The 13,740-nt window shown below is 44.2% G+C and overlaps 1 protein-coding gene across 1 annotated transcript; it reads right to left on the bottom strand.

Annotated features, from left to right (window-relative positions):
- Positions 1-56: 56 nt before the first annotated feature.
- On the bottom strand, positions 57-12,843 carry ankha (ANKH inorganic pyrophosphate transport regulator a). The gene is made up of 12 exons (XM_019363062.2): positions 12,182-12,843; positions 10,930-11,146; positions 10,600-10,718; positions 10,369-10,452; positions 10,114-10,284; positions 9,883-10,017; positions 9,196-9,288; positions 9,017-9,109; positions 3,541-3,670; positions 3,305-3,428; positions 3,017-3,116; positions 57-957 (listed from the first exon to the last, which is right to left on the bottom strand). Exons 1-12 carry the CDS (start codon positions 12,275-12,277, stop codon positions 829-831), a joined length of 1,491 nt encoding a protein of 496 aa, XP_019218607.1. The 5' UTR covers positions 12,278-12,843; the 3' UTR covers positions 57-828.
- Between the last annotated feature and the right edge of the window lie 897 nt (positions 12,844-13,740).

Here is a 13,740-nt window from a genome sequence, read left to right as displayed (position 1 = left end):
TTTTGCAGTGGTATCTATTAGACTCAAAGAATGTAAGCCAGTTCCAGGTAAGCATGAAGATTATTAATAAAGCAATTTATTTGCCAAATAAGAATGCCTTTACAGTATATACAATACATATGACAGCCTGAATACCACCAGGAAAATGCTGGGCAAAACAAAAGTAGATTGACTCCCAGACTGCATGGAAAGAGAACAATCATAACTATTTTTTTGGTGTTTTGGTTTGTTTTGAAACACGCAGTGATATATAACGAGGGATTCCTGACCCCCCCCCCCCGGGCAATTAAATATACACGATGCATTACCTATATAAAACAACAATAATCTGTACACCGTTGTATGTAAAATACGATTGCACAACCCAACAAGTCCCACAGTATGTCTATATCTGAATCCAAGCAAGGCCTTGCTGCTTAATCGTCGATTAAAGAACATAAAGAACTCTGTATTTTTTGGCAACTCCACCACCACTCGACAGATGCTTCCATTCTCGCCGCTGAGGAGGAAGAGATCTCCCGTGTCGATTTCCCTTGTTTACCAACACATGAAAATGATTATTACGCCCCGCTGATTATGAGCACTGAAGATCGGAAGACGCTAACGGTATTTACATTGATGGATGAACACGTGGAGGTGCATGGCTTTCTTTACAGTGTGCGCGTTAATGGTGAGGTGGTCGACGTGAAGAAGAAGACCTCAGTTCTGTCGAGGGGACCTCAGAAACCAAAACCATACTCGGGGTCCCCTCTCTCCTCTCCTCCAGCACCGTATGTCCCACATTGAGCTCGGCTTTACCTTCCTCCTCCTCCTCCCCTCCCTCGGATCTCACTCCTGTTCCTCCTCGTCCTCCTCCTGGAGCTCCTCGATGGCATCCATCTGATTCCTGGAGCACACCTCGCTCATGGGGGCCGAGTTCTCACCCTCCACGACCAGCTCGTTGGACATCTCGTTTTTCTGTGGACAAAGCAGACGGGGGAAATGGAAACTAAAAAACATTGCTGTGTTGAGAGTAAAGAGAGCAAAAAAGCCACTGTGAGTCCAGAGGTTACAAAATCCATCCAGCACCACCGCTGAAGTCTCTTAATTAACACCTTACATCTCTGTTTAATCTGGATAACAACCGTGTAAAACAGCAGTTTGCAGGTTTATGTGCCTGATTATTTCTTGGCTGAGCACAATGATTTCACCATGAAGCTGCCTGGCTCAAACACCAGGAGGTCACAGCATTTTAGCCAAGAAACACCATGGCTTTCTGGCTATGATCTCAGCCTGTTATGTTATCCAATTAGATGTTTTTGTGCGGATTAATGAGCTGTAAGGTGTTAATCAGAGCTTTAGCCTTACTTGTAGGCAGATTTAGTTTCCTTTAAACAGGGAAAGACCAACTGTTTCCTTCAAGTCTTCATGCAAAGCCAGGCTGACTACTGATTCATAATGATTCATAAAGACATGCATATATATTCCTTTAAAATAAAAAGCAAAGCTGGAGATTGTTTATTTGCCTAAAATGGATTAAATGGAAGAGACGCCATGTTTTCAGATGCACGTTTTTTTTAATACAACATGAACACGGTGCAGCTTGCTGCTTCAACATGATGCCGGGTGTAACAAGGTTGTTCATCTGAAACCAGCTGCCCTTACAAATGAACATTTTACTGAAATAAACAAAGAAAATGTTATATTTCTGACAATCAGAGAGGTGCAGTCGCAGAACAACAAGTACCAGTTTATTAAAGCTGTACCGTTTTCAATTTTACTTTTTTTTTTTTTTAAAAGACAAACAGAACATTAAAGGTGACACTTTATGATGATGTCAACTCCATATTCTTTTTATTCTTGGATTCTGCTAGAGGAGCTTTGCATAACTTACAGCTCAAAATAATCCTTCATAATAATCATGCTGTGCAGCCCCTTAGTGCGACCTGTCTGCAACAAGTCGTTTTAGCTCCTCCTCCTTTGTGCAAGCTTTCTACTGAGTGGCTGCTCCTTGTAAACAGAAACATTAAACAGTGGCCGGGAGTTCTGTACCTAAAGTGACTGTTTTAGGCCTCGGTCACAAAGGCCTACAAACCGTGACCCTCGGTGACCTTTGTTGCTATGGAAAAAATTCCCTGACAGGTCAAAAAAAAAAAAAAATCACGAAGAATGCTTCTGCACTAAAAACCTCCTCGGACTGCTTTGGTAATGAAACCATTTACCTTCAAAGTAAAAGCTGAGCTTGACCTGCAAGCAGCAAACTTTTATTTTGAAAGCGAACTTTCTGTTTCCAGTTTGTATTGGACTTCAGTTTCAATCTAATTTGTTGCTTTAAAAATAAAAACAAATCACAACAAGGCCCTTTATATTATGAGGTATTACAATTTTCAAAATTAGAGATAAAATCCAAACAAGCAGATGATCCCTTATGACCAATCACTCGTCATCCTGTTAATACTCCGGTTTAACAGGAGGGCAGTGCGTTTGCAGACGTGTTGCCATCTTCCCAACAAACCACGGACCACTCTGGTGTTTTAGTGACCAAAGCAATGACAAGGAGGATATATTTTTTTTGTGCAGCGCCGTCTTTGCCAGGAGCCACTTGCCAACTGGTCTGGGAATACAACCTGTGGTTGCTAACTAATCTCTAGGAGTGCGAGACTGAAGCCTGAGGGATGGCCACTGTCACTGACCTCACAGAGATCAGTCTGAAGCCTGAGCTTGTGGTTCACCAACATGTTATTTCAAACTTTGGCCAAGTTTCATGTGAGCATCCACCAGTAATCCAACAGTAATGAGAGAAAGCTAGGAGAAGCATAGCAGGTCCACTTTAAGCCCATGCACAGGGATAAATAAAAATGCCCGGGCCTTCTCCCTGCATGTAAGCTTTGATGGAAGGATAATGACTAAACAGGAAAATTGTAATTAGTGAGGAACACACCATCTGTTCACAGACCTGTAAAAAGCAAAACAAAACAAAAAAGCAAAAAGAGGTGTGTACTCATGTTTAGAATGACCTCAGTCCAGGTGTTCTCACCTGTTGTCGATAAACATAGCAGGCTGCTATGGCAACCATTGTTGACTCCCCTATGAAACCAGCGAGGAGAGATCCGACCCCGAGTGTGGCCCCGTGAACCCTGAAACACACAAAAAAGGAGCAGATTAAGTTTTTATCACCGTGAATTAAACGTGAACCAGCGCAGACGTGAATTTGCCCATCAGGAGTAAAAGTGAGAAACCGCAGCTAAGTATTGCATAACGGTAATTCTGACTCACAGCGCTGACCTCTGTGAACCTCTCAGTGCTCTCTGAAGTGTCAGCTTACCCCATATAAGGCAGCACAACTAGACTGGTGATGAGGACAATGATGCGCAGAACGGAGCTGGGGGCCAGCACAAAGGTCTTTTTCAGGGTCATGAGCCATCCAGTCAAATGAGCCCGAACCGTCACTGCAAACACACAGAAAACAGAAACACTGCCTCAGTTGTCCGAGCAAAACACCAGTAAAAACCACAGCTGGAAGCAAAAATGAAGCTGAAAGAGAAAAAACGTGCGTCTTACCTGGCAGGGGGAAAAAGGAGAAAATCCTGAGTGGGACCACGCACAGCTTAGCGAAACTATCGTCCACTCCAATTACATCAACCAGGATCTTCTCTGACACATGAGGACTCCAAAACACCACAAAGCAAAGCTGTGCAGGAAACGAACAAAGACTAAATTAATTTATCCCCCGCTATGCCTCATTAGATTTCATTAGTTCATTAGCTCGAGGGGCTTCGGACCGGACGCGGGCCCCTTTGAAGCGCCCACAAAACAAGCGAGCGAGCGAACGCATGACGGACGGCGTTATTGTTCCTAGAAGGTGTTTCCGAAGCACGTGCAACATTACTGTAGCCATCGCAATTACCCTGCGAGCGGAGCATTAATAGTGTTAAACAGGACAGCAAACTGATCTGAACATGAATAATACATCGCTTTGTTTCGAACTGTAAAAACAGTTTCTCTGCACGCCGCACTTGGACTAAGATCAGAGGGGCACTTCTATAAAGAGAGATTAATGAGTGAGGGAGGTATGTTGAGCCTAAAGCCAGGGTATTCAGTGTCACAACACAAGCGCTCTCTTTAATGTTGCAGGTCATCACAGCGGCTAATGCTGTGCACATACCGTGGTCTGGGAACAGGTCGTGTGTGTTCAGTGATTCTTTCAGCTTAAAGCATGCCTTAAAAGGTCATGCAGATTGCAACATGCAACCTGTTGAGCTGAATCCAAGTCACACCAGAAGGATGCTGTACAGTGCTGCAAAATGCACTGCACAGTCAAACGAATTCACATGCAGAAAATAAATCTTTTTATGCTTGGTTCCAGTCTGCTGGCATCTGATGAATGCATGAACGTTTAGACGCATCATTGTAAAGATTTAGAGCTCTGCTGTGCCAGAATGTGTTAGGAACTGAACAGAAATGCATTTGCAAGATAAAAAAAAACAAACAAAAACCATAAAAGGACTTTTCCCTGCACCAGTGTTGCTTTTCTGTTATTTTTTTACCTTCATAGATCTTTAACACCAGCTCCTCTGGTAAATTAATTGTAGCAGGCTGCACTCGGTTGACTGATTTTTGTGCAGATGACGAGAGAAATGGCAAAACAAACAACCCCCCTTTTAGGTGAGCGGGCTCAGAGCCCGAAACAGCCTGTTATCAGCTTTCTGCCTATCACGCCCGTGGTTATCGCTGACCGGGTTTTTAATGTTTTGTCTAAAAAGTCTAGCCTTGTCAAATTTTCTTCATAGTTCACTCCTCTGCAGATGAGGCATTCAAGTTTTGACTAAGTCACAGCCACCTCCATTTGTTACCAACTACAAGTACTCACCATCCTCCAGGGTCAAGAGCTGTTTTTCGGGATTCCTGAAATGTCTCAACTTGGAACAAAACACTGATGATCTGATCATCTGGCAACCAGCATGTAAATAAAATGCAACACTCGATCACCTGGTGTCATATTTAATCATAATGTGCTGAGTCTGCTCTTCCTGCCGTCCTTTAAAAAGGATGGGTGAAGCCTTATGCCTTATGCAAAGCACCCAGACCTTCCAGGAGTCCTCGCTCACCTCTGCTTGCTTCCCTGCTGCTTTGTGTAACTACTTCCTGTCACATGCTGTCATCCTAGCCCTCTCTGAAACCTGAATAAGTGGAGAACAGACTATTAATTCTGCTGGGCATTCCAGCTTCCTCGTACACAAATTTGGCCTTGCTGGGTGAGGTGGTGATCCACACTTTGAAACAGTTGACAAATGGAAAGCAGAACGATATAATCACATACAATAAATATCTCCAGTAGGGCTCAATCCCCACAGAGTTAACCCACTGGTGAAAACTGTCAATTTTTATCCACTTATCTAATTCAGGCTCATGGGAAGGGACTCAAGCCTTCTGACGTGAGGTGCACTCTGGACAGGTCGCCAGATTGTCACAGGCCTAACACACTAGCTTAGAGTGATTTTTCCCATCTTATCACTCTAAACTAGTCTCAACAGATAAATGTAAAATGCAACACCAGCTGAAAAAACACCTGTTACTGCTCTACCCTTCATCGCTCTGTAAACCTGCCTCTACTTCAGCACCCACCGACCCAGATTCTCTCGTCAGGTCTCTCTTATGCCAATCTAATCTGAAAATGAATGATGATTAATCCCGCCGTCACAGAAATGCAGTGAACTCTGGGTTTAAACTCCAGTCCTGTGTGGTGCACTCTGTGGTGGAACCAGAAGTTTCAATATTACATTATTAATACTACATAGCCAGAATGTTAAACATGCAGTGCAGCGGATGGCTGTGAAAACTCAAGAAGAAGGGAGGAGGACTTTTTTCCCCCCTCCAACTTAATGAATAAAAAAAAAAAAAAAAAAAGCTACTCATTGTTACTTCTTTTTACCAAAACTACTGTTTAGTCTTTTTAGGCACTGAAAATTACACCTCCACATTCAGAAGAATTACACGGTAAATGTTGTGAAATTACACCCCAAGTTGCCAACTGGATTATAAAGTCCTAACTTTTTACACACGAAAGGGGCTCAGTCTGGAGGCTTTTAAATTAAAGTTATAAGGCAACAATTTTATAATTTAGTTAGGTTCTGTGGTCAGTGATAATTGCTCTCAGTCAGCAGCATTTGACTCAGCTCACTTATGGCAAAGAACAAGTAAAAAGTCACTTTTCTGTTCACTGGCATGTTGAATGGAGCCTTTCATAGTCAGTCATGATATTTCTCCCTACACACCTTCACAAAAATTTTAAAAATTGTCAAAAGTGTAAGATCAAATCCATTTTCTTGCCCAGTAAAACCACTTCAAATAGTAAAAAGAACCCACACACAACAACACCTGATGTTTCAGCAGTTGCAATCGCTCAAACCTGCCACCAGCTCAGCACCCACCTATCCAGATTCTCCCACTCAGGTCTTTCTCATGTGGGCTAATCTGAAAATGAATGACGACTAATCCCACCATCACTGCAACGCGTTGCGTCCAGTTTATTTAAATCACTGTTTATCTGTGCATCACTTTAAGCCTGTGGCTCTCCATCGTGGTGCTTTTCTTTGATTAATGGCTGTTTGGGTTTGTGTCCCACATTAAAAAAAAATTTAAAAAATAAGAGTGAAGGAGACATAATAAGACACAATGCTCTCCAGTATTTTCAGCATCGCAGGAAGTTTCTGATTTCTGATCCTCTGAACCAAAGTTTGGGTGAGGATTACTTCTTTTGATGATTTCACCTGGAGTCGCCTCACCAGTTATCATTACTTTAGCTAAAAAATTTTGAGGCGAGCAATTTCTCTGGAGCGAGCGAAGCCGCCAATCTCCCCTGACTCAACCGTGGTTTCTCTAAACAAGGCGAGACACCCCAGCAAGGTCTCTTTGCAATAAGATGAAATTATCCGTTACATAAGGTTAGTCATTCCCATCCTCAGATACGCCTTGTCTACCTCCTCCCGTTGTTTTCACTGTGCTGCGTTTCCTGCATACGTAATTAAAACAAGTCCTAGCATGAGGGCTTGTTTTCAACAAAGCACAACAGGCCGTACCTATCTGCCTGTGGTGCTGTGCCGAGCTCACACCCTCACATAGATGTTTACAGCTCTGGGATTCCACATCTGGTGTGCCATTCTTCTCCTCCTCCTCCTCCTTAAAAAAGATCCAACCTTTGCCACAAACTTCCTGTTTTTCTTATTCAAGCCGTTAGGACATCTGACTGAAGAAAAAGCTCATTCTCACTCGTCGCATTAATACCGAACAGAAGGCGAATATGAGCAGGAAGAGCATTCTTGCTGATTTAAAGGCATAACTGTCCAAACATTTAGCAGAGAAACAGAAACAGTGTGCAGCAGCGTGCATAATTACGCAGGAGCACTCATTATGTAGCAGAAAAGCATACCTGCAAGGGGTTTTTGAAATGTGTTAAATGACATGTTTTATGTGAATGCCCATTTTGTGATGCTCTCAAAACTTGGGTGGGACTGGGACAAAAAAATAAATAAATATAGGCCCTTAGCCTCCTCACAAATTCCACCCTAATGTGTCTCCCTGCAACCTGAAACCAAGACAGCACAGCGAAGGAAGAGTACATCTGAGTCATAAAAACTCAATCACTCTGAACCTTAGTGTACATGCCTCTAACCCAAACAGGGTTAGAGGCATGCAAAAGCCATGTTGAACATGTTTCTGCACTGAACCGGTTTTGTTGGTCATGTTTGTCTGACTGACAGCATCTTTAATATGTGATGAGGCAAGATTAAAAGTAGGCAAACAAGGCAGGCGGCTGCCAAGACTTTTTTCCTTCAGGGCAAAAAAAAACCAAACCAAAAAAAACAACAACAAAACCCCCACACCCCCGCAAAGGTTAGTGATTTTTTGCACCTTCACATTCAAGATTAGTCTTTGAAAGACAACATCAGGAAATGCTGCCATACAGATTTGCATGTTTTCCGTGTGTGAAACAGGAATACCTGGCTTGGGCTAGGAGCACAGTCATGATCAGCTAACAGGAGAGGTCAGATCAGCAAACAGCACCTCACACACTGGAACTCAATACAAGCTATCAGTTAGAAATGTGAGGCAACAGGTTTGAGTAATAGTGGGGCTAAATTACAGCAACGCCTGCAGAGCAACTAGGTGCTTTTTTTGTTTCTGGTATTTGAGCTAAAAACAACAACAAAAAAAATACTGTGTGCAAAAATCAGAAGTCGCCTTTCTTTTCTTTATATTTTGAGAGGAAAATGAGAAATAGCTGCAGCGATTAATTGAAACCAATGCAAACATGTGGAAATACAGTATATAAGACAGAAACAGAGTCTGTTCAATTCTAATGAACTCTTGTTAACAGACCTCGGTCTTTTCTGAGACCACTTCTGATGAGGGTGTAGTGAACGACAGATGGATCAACTGGAGGGTCAGATGTAGATCTTGTGTCAGGTCTTTACTAGACGACACTTCCTTTGTCCTTCACTTGTCCAATTTCCTCAAATTTTGGCAGAGCTTTCAGCTTATAGCTGATTGTGAGCGTTCTTGTTGGTGGAAAAAAAATTCTGTCTAACTGTGTCATCTTTGCCATTTTTCATATATTTAACTTAAAGCACCGGAATAAATGAGGTTTCGTGACAGGCTGCTAGTAACAGAATCTAGCATTAGTTGTTTGCTAAGCAGTCCGTTATGTTTAGACACAACGAGTTTATTGAGTTTGGTGCCTTTTCATACTTGAGTGATTTATAGCTAAGTGTCAAGTGGCTTAACATTCCTGTGAAAATGGTCAGGTACAAGGACTGGACTGAAAATGATTTAAAAAGAAAAGAAAATGCAGCCAAAACCCAAACAAACAAACAAACAAACAAACAAACAAACAAACCCTTCAGAAAGCCTGGTGAAATTACAAGTCTGGCTCCTTGGAAGCAAAATACAAAGAAATGAGGGGTGGCTCAAGACTTCTGCACAGTCCCCCCCCCCCCCGAAAGAAAGAAAGAAAGAAAGAAAGAGTGCGAGATCTTACCGTGAGTGACAGTGCCAGACAGCAGAATGTAAACTTCTTAATATGCGACTTGGTGACAAGGCTGCCAGCGTTGAGCTTGTTGCTGGGATTGTTCTACCAGTGAGAGAAGCTCATTAGTGTTATAGACAAAAAGCAAACTTATTTCTACTGTAAACACTAGCAGGGACAGTCTGAGCTACCTTGTCAAAGGCTGGGTACACTGCTCTCAGTTCAGTCAGCCAACCGTAGGGCATGTGGCCTACCGGGTATGTGGCTGTGAGCACGGCAACGGCCTGGAATGACAAAGACACGACAGCTAGAAGTCATCAGCACATCGGCGCTAGTGCTGAAAATACCACCTGCGCCACACACACGGCTAAATTAATGATAGAGGCCTAACAATAGCCGGCACGAGAGGAGCACATGCGTCTCTCACTTTCCCAGCAGCGTTCGTGTTTTGAAAAAGTTTACAACCGGCCTTGAGCTCGTTATTGTGTCCCGAACAACAATGGGCAGCGAACAGTACAGCCATGGAGGAATGTTTTCACTCAGTGTTATGAAGCCCTGAGTTTCACATGTACATGGTGAATCACCCAAACCACTGGCAGCCAGTGTTGTCAATGATTTCCAGTTCATTCTGGTAAACAGCTTTGTATTGTCTCTAGTAGTTGGGGATCTCTGTAAGCCAGAAAGCTCCAGAGGGAGTTTGTTAGCTTTACATCTGCAGTAACTTGAGGGGGGGGGGGGGGGGGGGATTAGACTGCGAAAGTCTCTCTTTACGATCCTGTGAAAGCATCACACAATTAGCATAGAACAGCACCATATGAAGCAGTTTGCAGCAGGTTCGTAATTAAAAGAAATACAATAAACAGGAGTGATACGCTCACCTCTGTGGCATCAGTGGTGCCCTTGAGGTCACGAGACACAAAGAGGTTGACGATGGGTCGACTGATGCGCTGAGTGGCCAGGATGAGGGCGAGAGGCCACCAGAAACTCAGCATCTTTTTGATGGTGGCGTCGCCCTGCAGGGACAGAGAGAGGAGATGGGCTTGAGACTAGTTTTATTATTACAAAACATGCAAGAAAAAAAAAAAAGAAAGAAAAAGATCAGCACATACCCCCACGTCAAGCCCGCTGGAGTCCGGGATGTTGTCGTGGATGTTGCAGTAGTAACCCAGCCCGACGATGCTGAAACGAACCAAAGCACCCATATACAGAGAAAGTATCGGGATGAGTAAGGGCTCCACACATTCCAGGTTACTGTGCAGGAGAATGGCCACGAAGACGATCTGCGGGAGAGGAGAGGGATCACGTAACACGCTCACGGGTGAATTAAAGTTTGATTGAAAGCGAACGCGGGTGTGTCTCGTCACCTGAGCCACGACGTCAGAGATGGATGCAGAGCCGACGATAACGCTGTACTTGTGCTTGAGAAGGATCCCTGCGTGAATCCATGCCTTCAAACAATAAAGAGAGATCAGCCCAAGACACAAAGCGGCATTTTGCCCATTTTTCTGATCGCAGCCGGGCTGCATATTGGTGTGTTGTGGAAAACAGCACAAAGTTGATTAAAACCTGCCTGGTACGTTTAAACCCATGCTTACCATTGCATCCAACAAAGGGAACGCAGCCAGGTACAAGAAAGCCTTCCTTGTCTTGTGCCCCACAGATTCATCCACATGGTGGAGCTTATTAATAATGTAGTATCCTAAATCTGTGTATGCTGCAGGAGAAAAGGGGAAGGGAGCCACAGGTGGGTGAGAAGAGGTTAGTGAGACAATTTCTTCCCACGCTCGATTGTTTTGTGAAAGCTGCAGTAATGAAGTCTTTAGGTCTGGCGCGTACACACACACAAACACCAAAACGTCGCATTTTTAGGATGCGGTTTAAGCACAGCGTGTCATCAGGTGTCCACAAACAACCCTTAAACACACCTATCAAGATATGCAGGATGAATGCGATGGCCCCGGCCGCCACCATGCAGAACACAGCCTTCCTCCGGTCCCGCTTGCTGTTGACAAACACCAAGCCCACATTCTTGAAGTCGCTCATTGGGCCGGTGAAGAACTTCATCAGGGAGTAGGCCAGACCATAGCTGGCCAGCATTTCCACTGCATCCTCTTTGACTGTGGCTATGCCCCTGTTGAGGGCCTGGAAAAGATATGGCATGGAGGGAGGAAGGGAGGGGAGAGGAAGAGGTGAGACAGCACGTGAGGCATGACCAGCCCGCATGAGCGTGACTTGGTCTAACTTTATCTCTAGCCAGACAGCAACACAGCCCTTAACCGTCCTTCAATAAAAAAAAAAAATAAGTAAAACACACAACAAAACAAAGGAATATATGCCTGTCCTTTACAAGCGATCACACACAGTCACCCTGAGAAAACACAACTACAGCTGCTTTCTCTTTTTGCAGGACTCTGTGCTATTTACAGAGCCATTACATAAGCTTAATCCTGACATCTACAAGCCTCTATGTGCGTGTGTTTTTAATTCTCACACTATCTGCACAGGCTCTCTGGGGTAAAAAGCAGCCATGAGATCAGTCATTTGGCTAAGAAAGAAGGAAATGTCCAAACAGGAAATATGACAAAGGAAAATGCTGGGTGCGTTTTAAACCGTTCTCTATCATCTGCAAGTGGATCAGATTTACTGATAAATGACAGGAAAGGAGCGTGCTGTTAATAACACTGACAGCTCAGTGCGTTTCACGGCAGCAATGGCGACATTGTTTTTTTTCCAGAATAAAAAAAAAGGAAGAAGGAAAAAAAAACATAAGGCCCTTCGTGTGAGTGTGAGACCCGCCTCTTTTGCTAAATAATGTACATAAACCTAATGGATGTCTCGACAGTCACATGCACGGTACCCCTCACGGCTAAGCTAGCCGCAGTTGAAGCCCCAAACCAGCCGTTTTTTCCGGGCTAAAGGAGACTCGAAATGATTGGTGTCAGCTCGGGGAAGCGGTGTCGGTGTTTTCTGGAGCCATTTTTTTTTTTTTTAAAGGCAAAATAAATAAATAAATAAATAAAAGATGCTAGTTGACACACCGAAGCACTCTCCCCCTCACAGCGGCGGAGTAATAAAACGGCCGTTAGCCGCCGCTAGCGAAGCCAAAGCTGCGGTGCCGTAAGTCTTCCTACCCCCTCCCCTCCCGTAACCTGAAAACAAGCCAGCCGGAGCCGTTACCTGTTCTCCGAGGTCGATGGCAACATTGGTGATAGCCAAAGGCACCAAAAAGCGGATGAGAGGCCAGTAAGGGCTGAGAGATGGAAACTCCACCATAGTACAAGCCGGGATGACAGAGCGAGGAGCATCTGCCTCGGTCTTGATTGATGAGGAGGAAAAAGCAGAAGATTAGCGGCGAGGAGAGGCAGTCGGAGCACCTGTGTTTCTGCCGTTGGAGGGGGGGTTAAGTGGGGCAGCGACGGCGGGAGGAGCCGGGGCGCTCCGGTAGCGGCTGCGCTTCACGAGGCTGTGGTGCTGCTGAGAGGATCCGAAGGTCAATGGAAATCTCACACCGGCGCATCTTCCTCGCAAATCATCATCATCGAGGGGGTGGAGAGGAGAGGGGGGACGAGAGGTGACATCAAACAGCTGGTAATTTAAGTAAAAAAAAAAAAGGAGGGGAGTGGGACGAACCGAGGTGGAGATTCGGATTTTAAAAAAAAGAAGAAGAAGACGCGATAATCCGGAGCAGCCCGGCTGGATTATGAGTTTCCGACGGCGTCGTGTTTGATTTCACTGCGCCTGTGCTGGGGCAGTCCGACTGCTTTTCGACCCTCCCAGAGGCTGGAACCCACTGCTGCCCGCACGTGGGCCTGGCATCCCGGCCGTGACGTCACCGCCAAGTATAAATCTGGCTTTTTATGACGGCAGGGTAGGTGGTTGGGAAGAGATGAATAATCAGTTCACCACCGTAAAAGAAAGTAAATCTAACTGGACCCTGGAGGGCAATCACATAGTAAAACAATCATATACACCTACGCATGTCAGGGGGCTGGTCTCATAAATGCTTCTATGTTGCACATTAAACTTGCTTTGAAGACACTTGGGCTTACGCAGCATAAACGGGTAAACTTACAAAGACATACACTGCCACCTGCTGGACAAAGACATTTTAATGTGCGACTGGATGAACAGGGGTGTACCAACAGCATTCTCATGGGGTGCCACTGGCCCACTGTGCAATATATGGGATGATAATATTAATCGAATATGATGCTTGCAAACATAGTCAACATTTGATTCAACTGAATGCACAATCCAGTAACTAATTAGCAACTTGTTATTTGTATGACCTGTTGTAGTGTCTAAATATGATTCAAAATGAATAATCACATATAAATTCAATATAATACACTCACTTTCAGAGTGGACCCTTTAGTTATCAAACCAGAGTCCAAGCTTGATCATGTTCAGCAGAATTTTCCAGACAAGTTAAAGAACAACTTTTGACAAAACTGATAAGAGGGGAAACATTCCTCTAAACCAGGGTGAAACTTAAGGCTCAGGGACCAGAATAGACTCAGCTAATAGTCCAATCCAGCCCACTGGATCGCTCTGGAAAATGTGAAAAAGAAGAAGAACCCGTCTCGAATGCCGGTGGTACTGTACCAAAGTCATTAATTGATTGATTCTTTGAATCAACAAAAACTTTATATATTCTCTGCTCAGTCTGAGCAATGAACTTTAAATTAAAAAAATCTCTCACTGCAGGATTAAAGCAATAAAAATACGAATGAATC

Source organism: Oreochromis niloticus, linkage group LG9, assembly GCF_001858045.2.
Source record: "Oreochromis niloticus isolate F11D_XX linkage group LG9, O_niloticus_UMD_NMBU, whole genome shotgun sequence".
NCBI classification, from domain to species: domain Eukaryota; kingdom Metazoa; phylum Chordata; class Actinopteri; order Cichliformes; family Cichlidae; genus Oreochromis; species Oreochromis niloticus.
The sequence above is the reverse complement of the archived record's forward strand: the minus strand, read 5'-3'. Positions and strand labels throughout refer to the sequence as shown.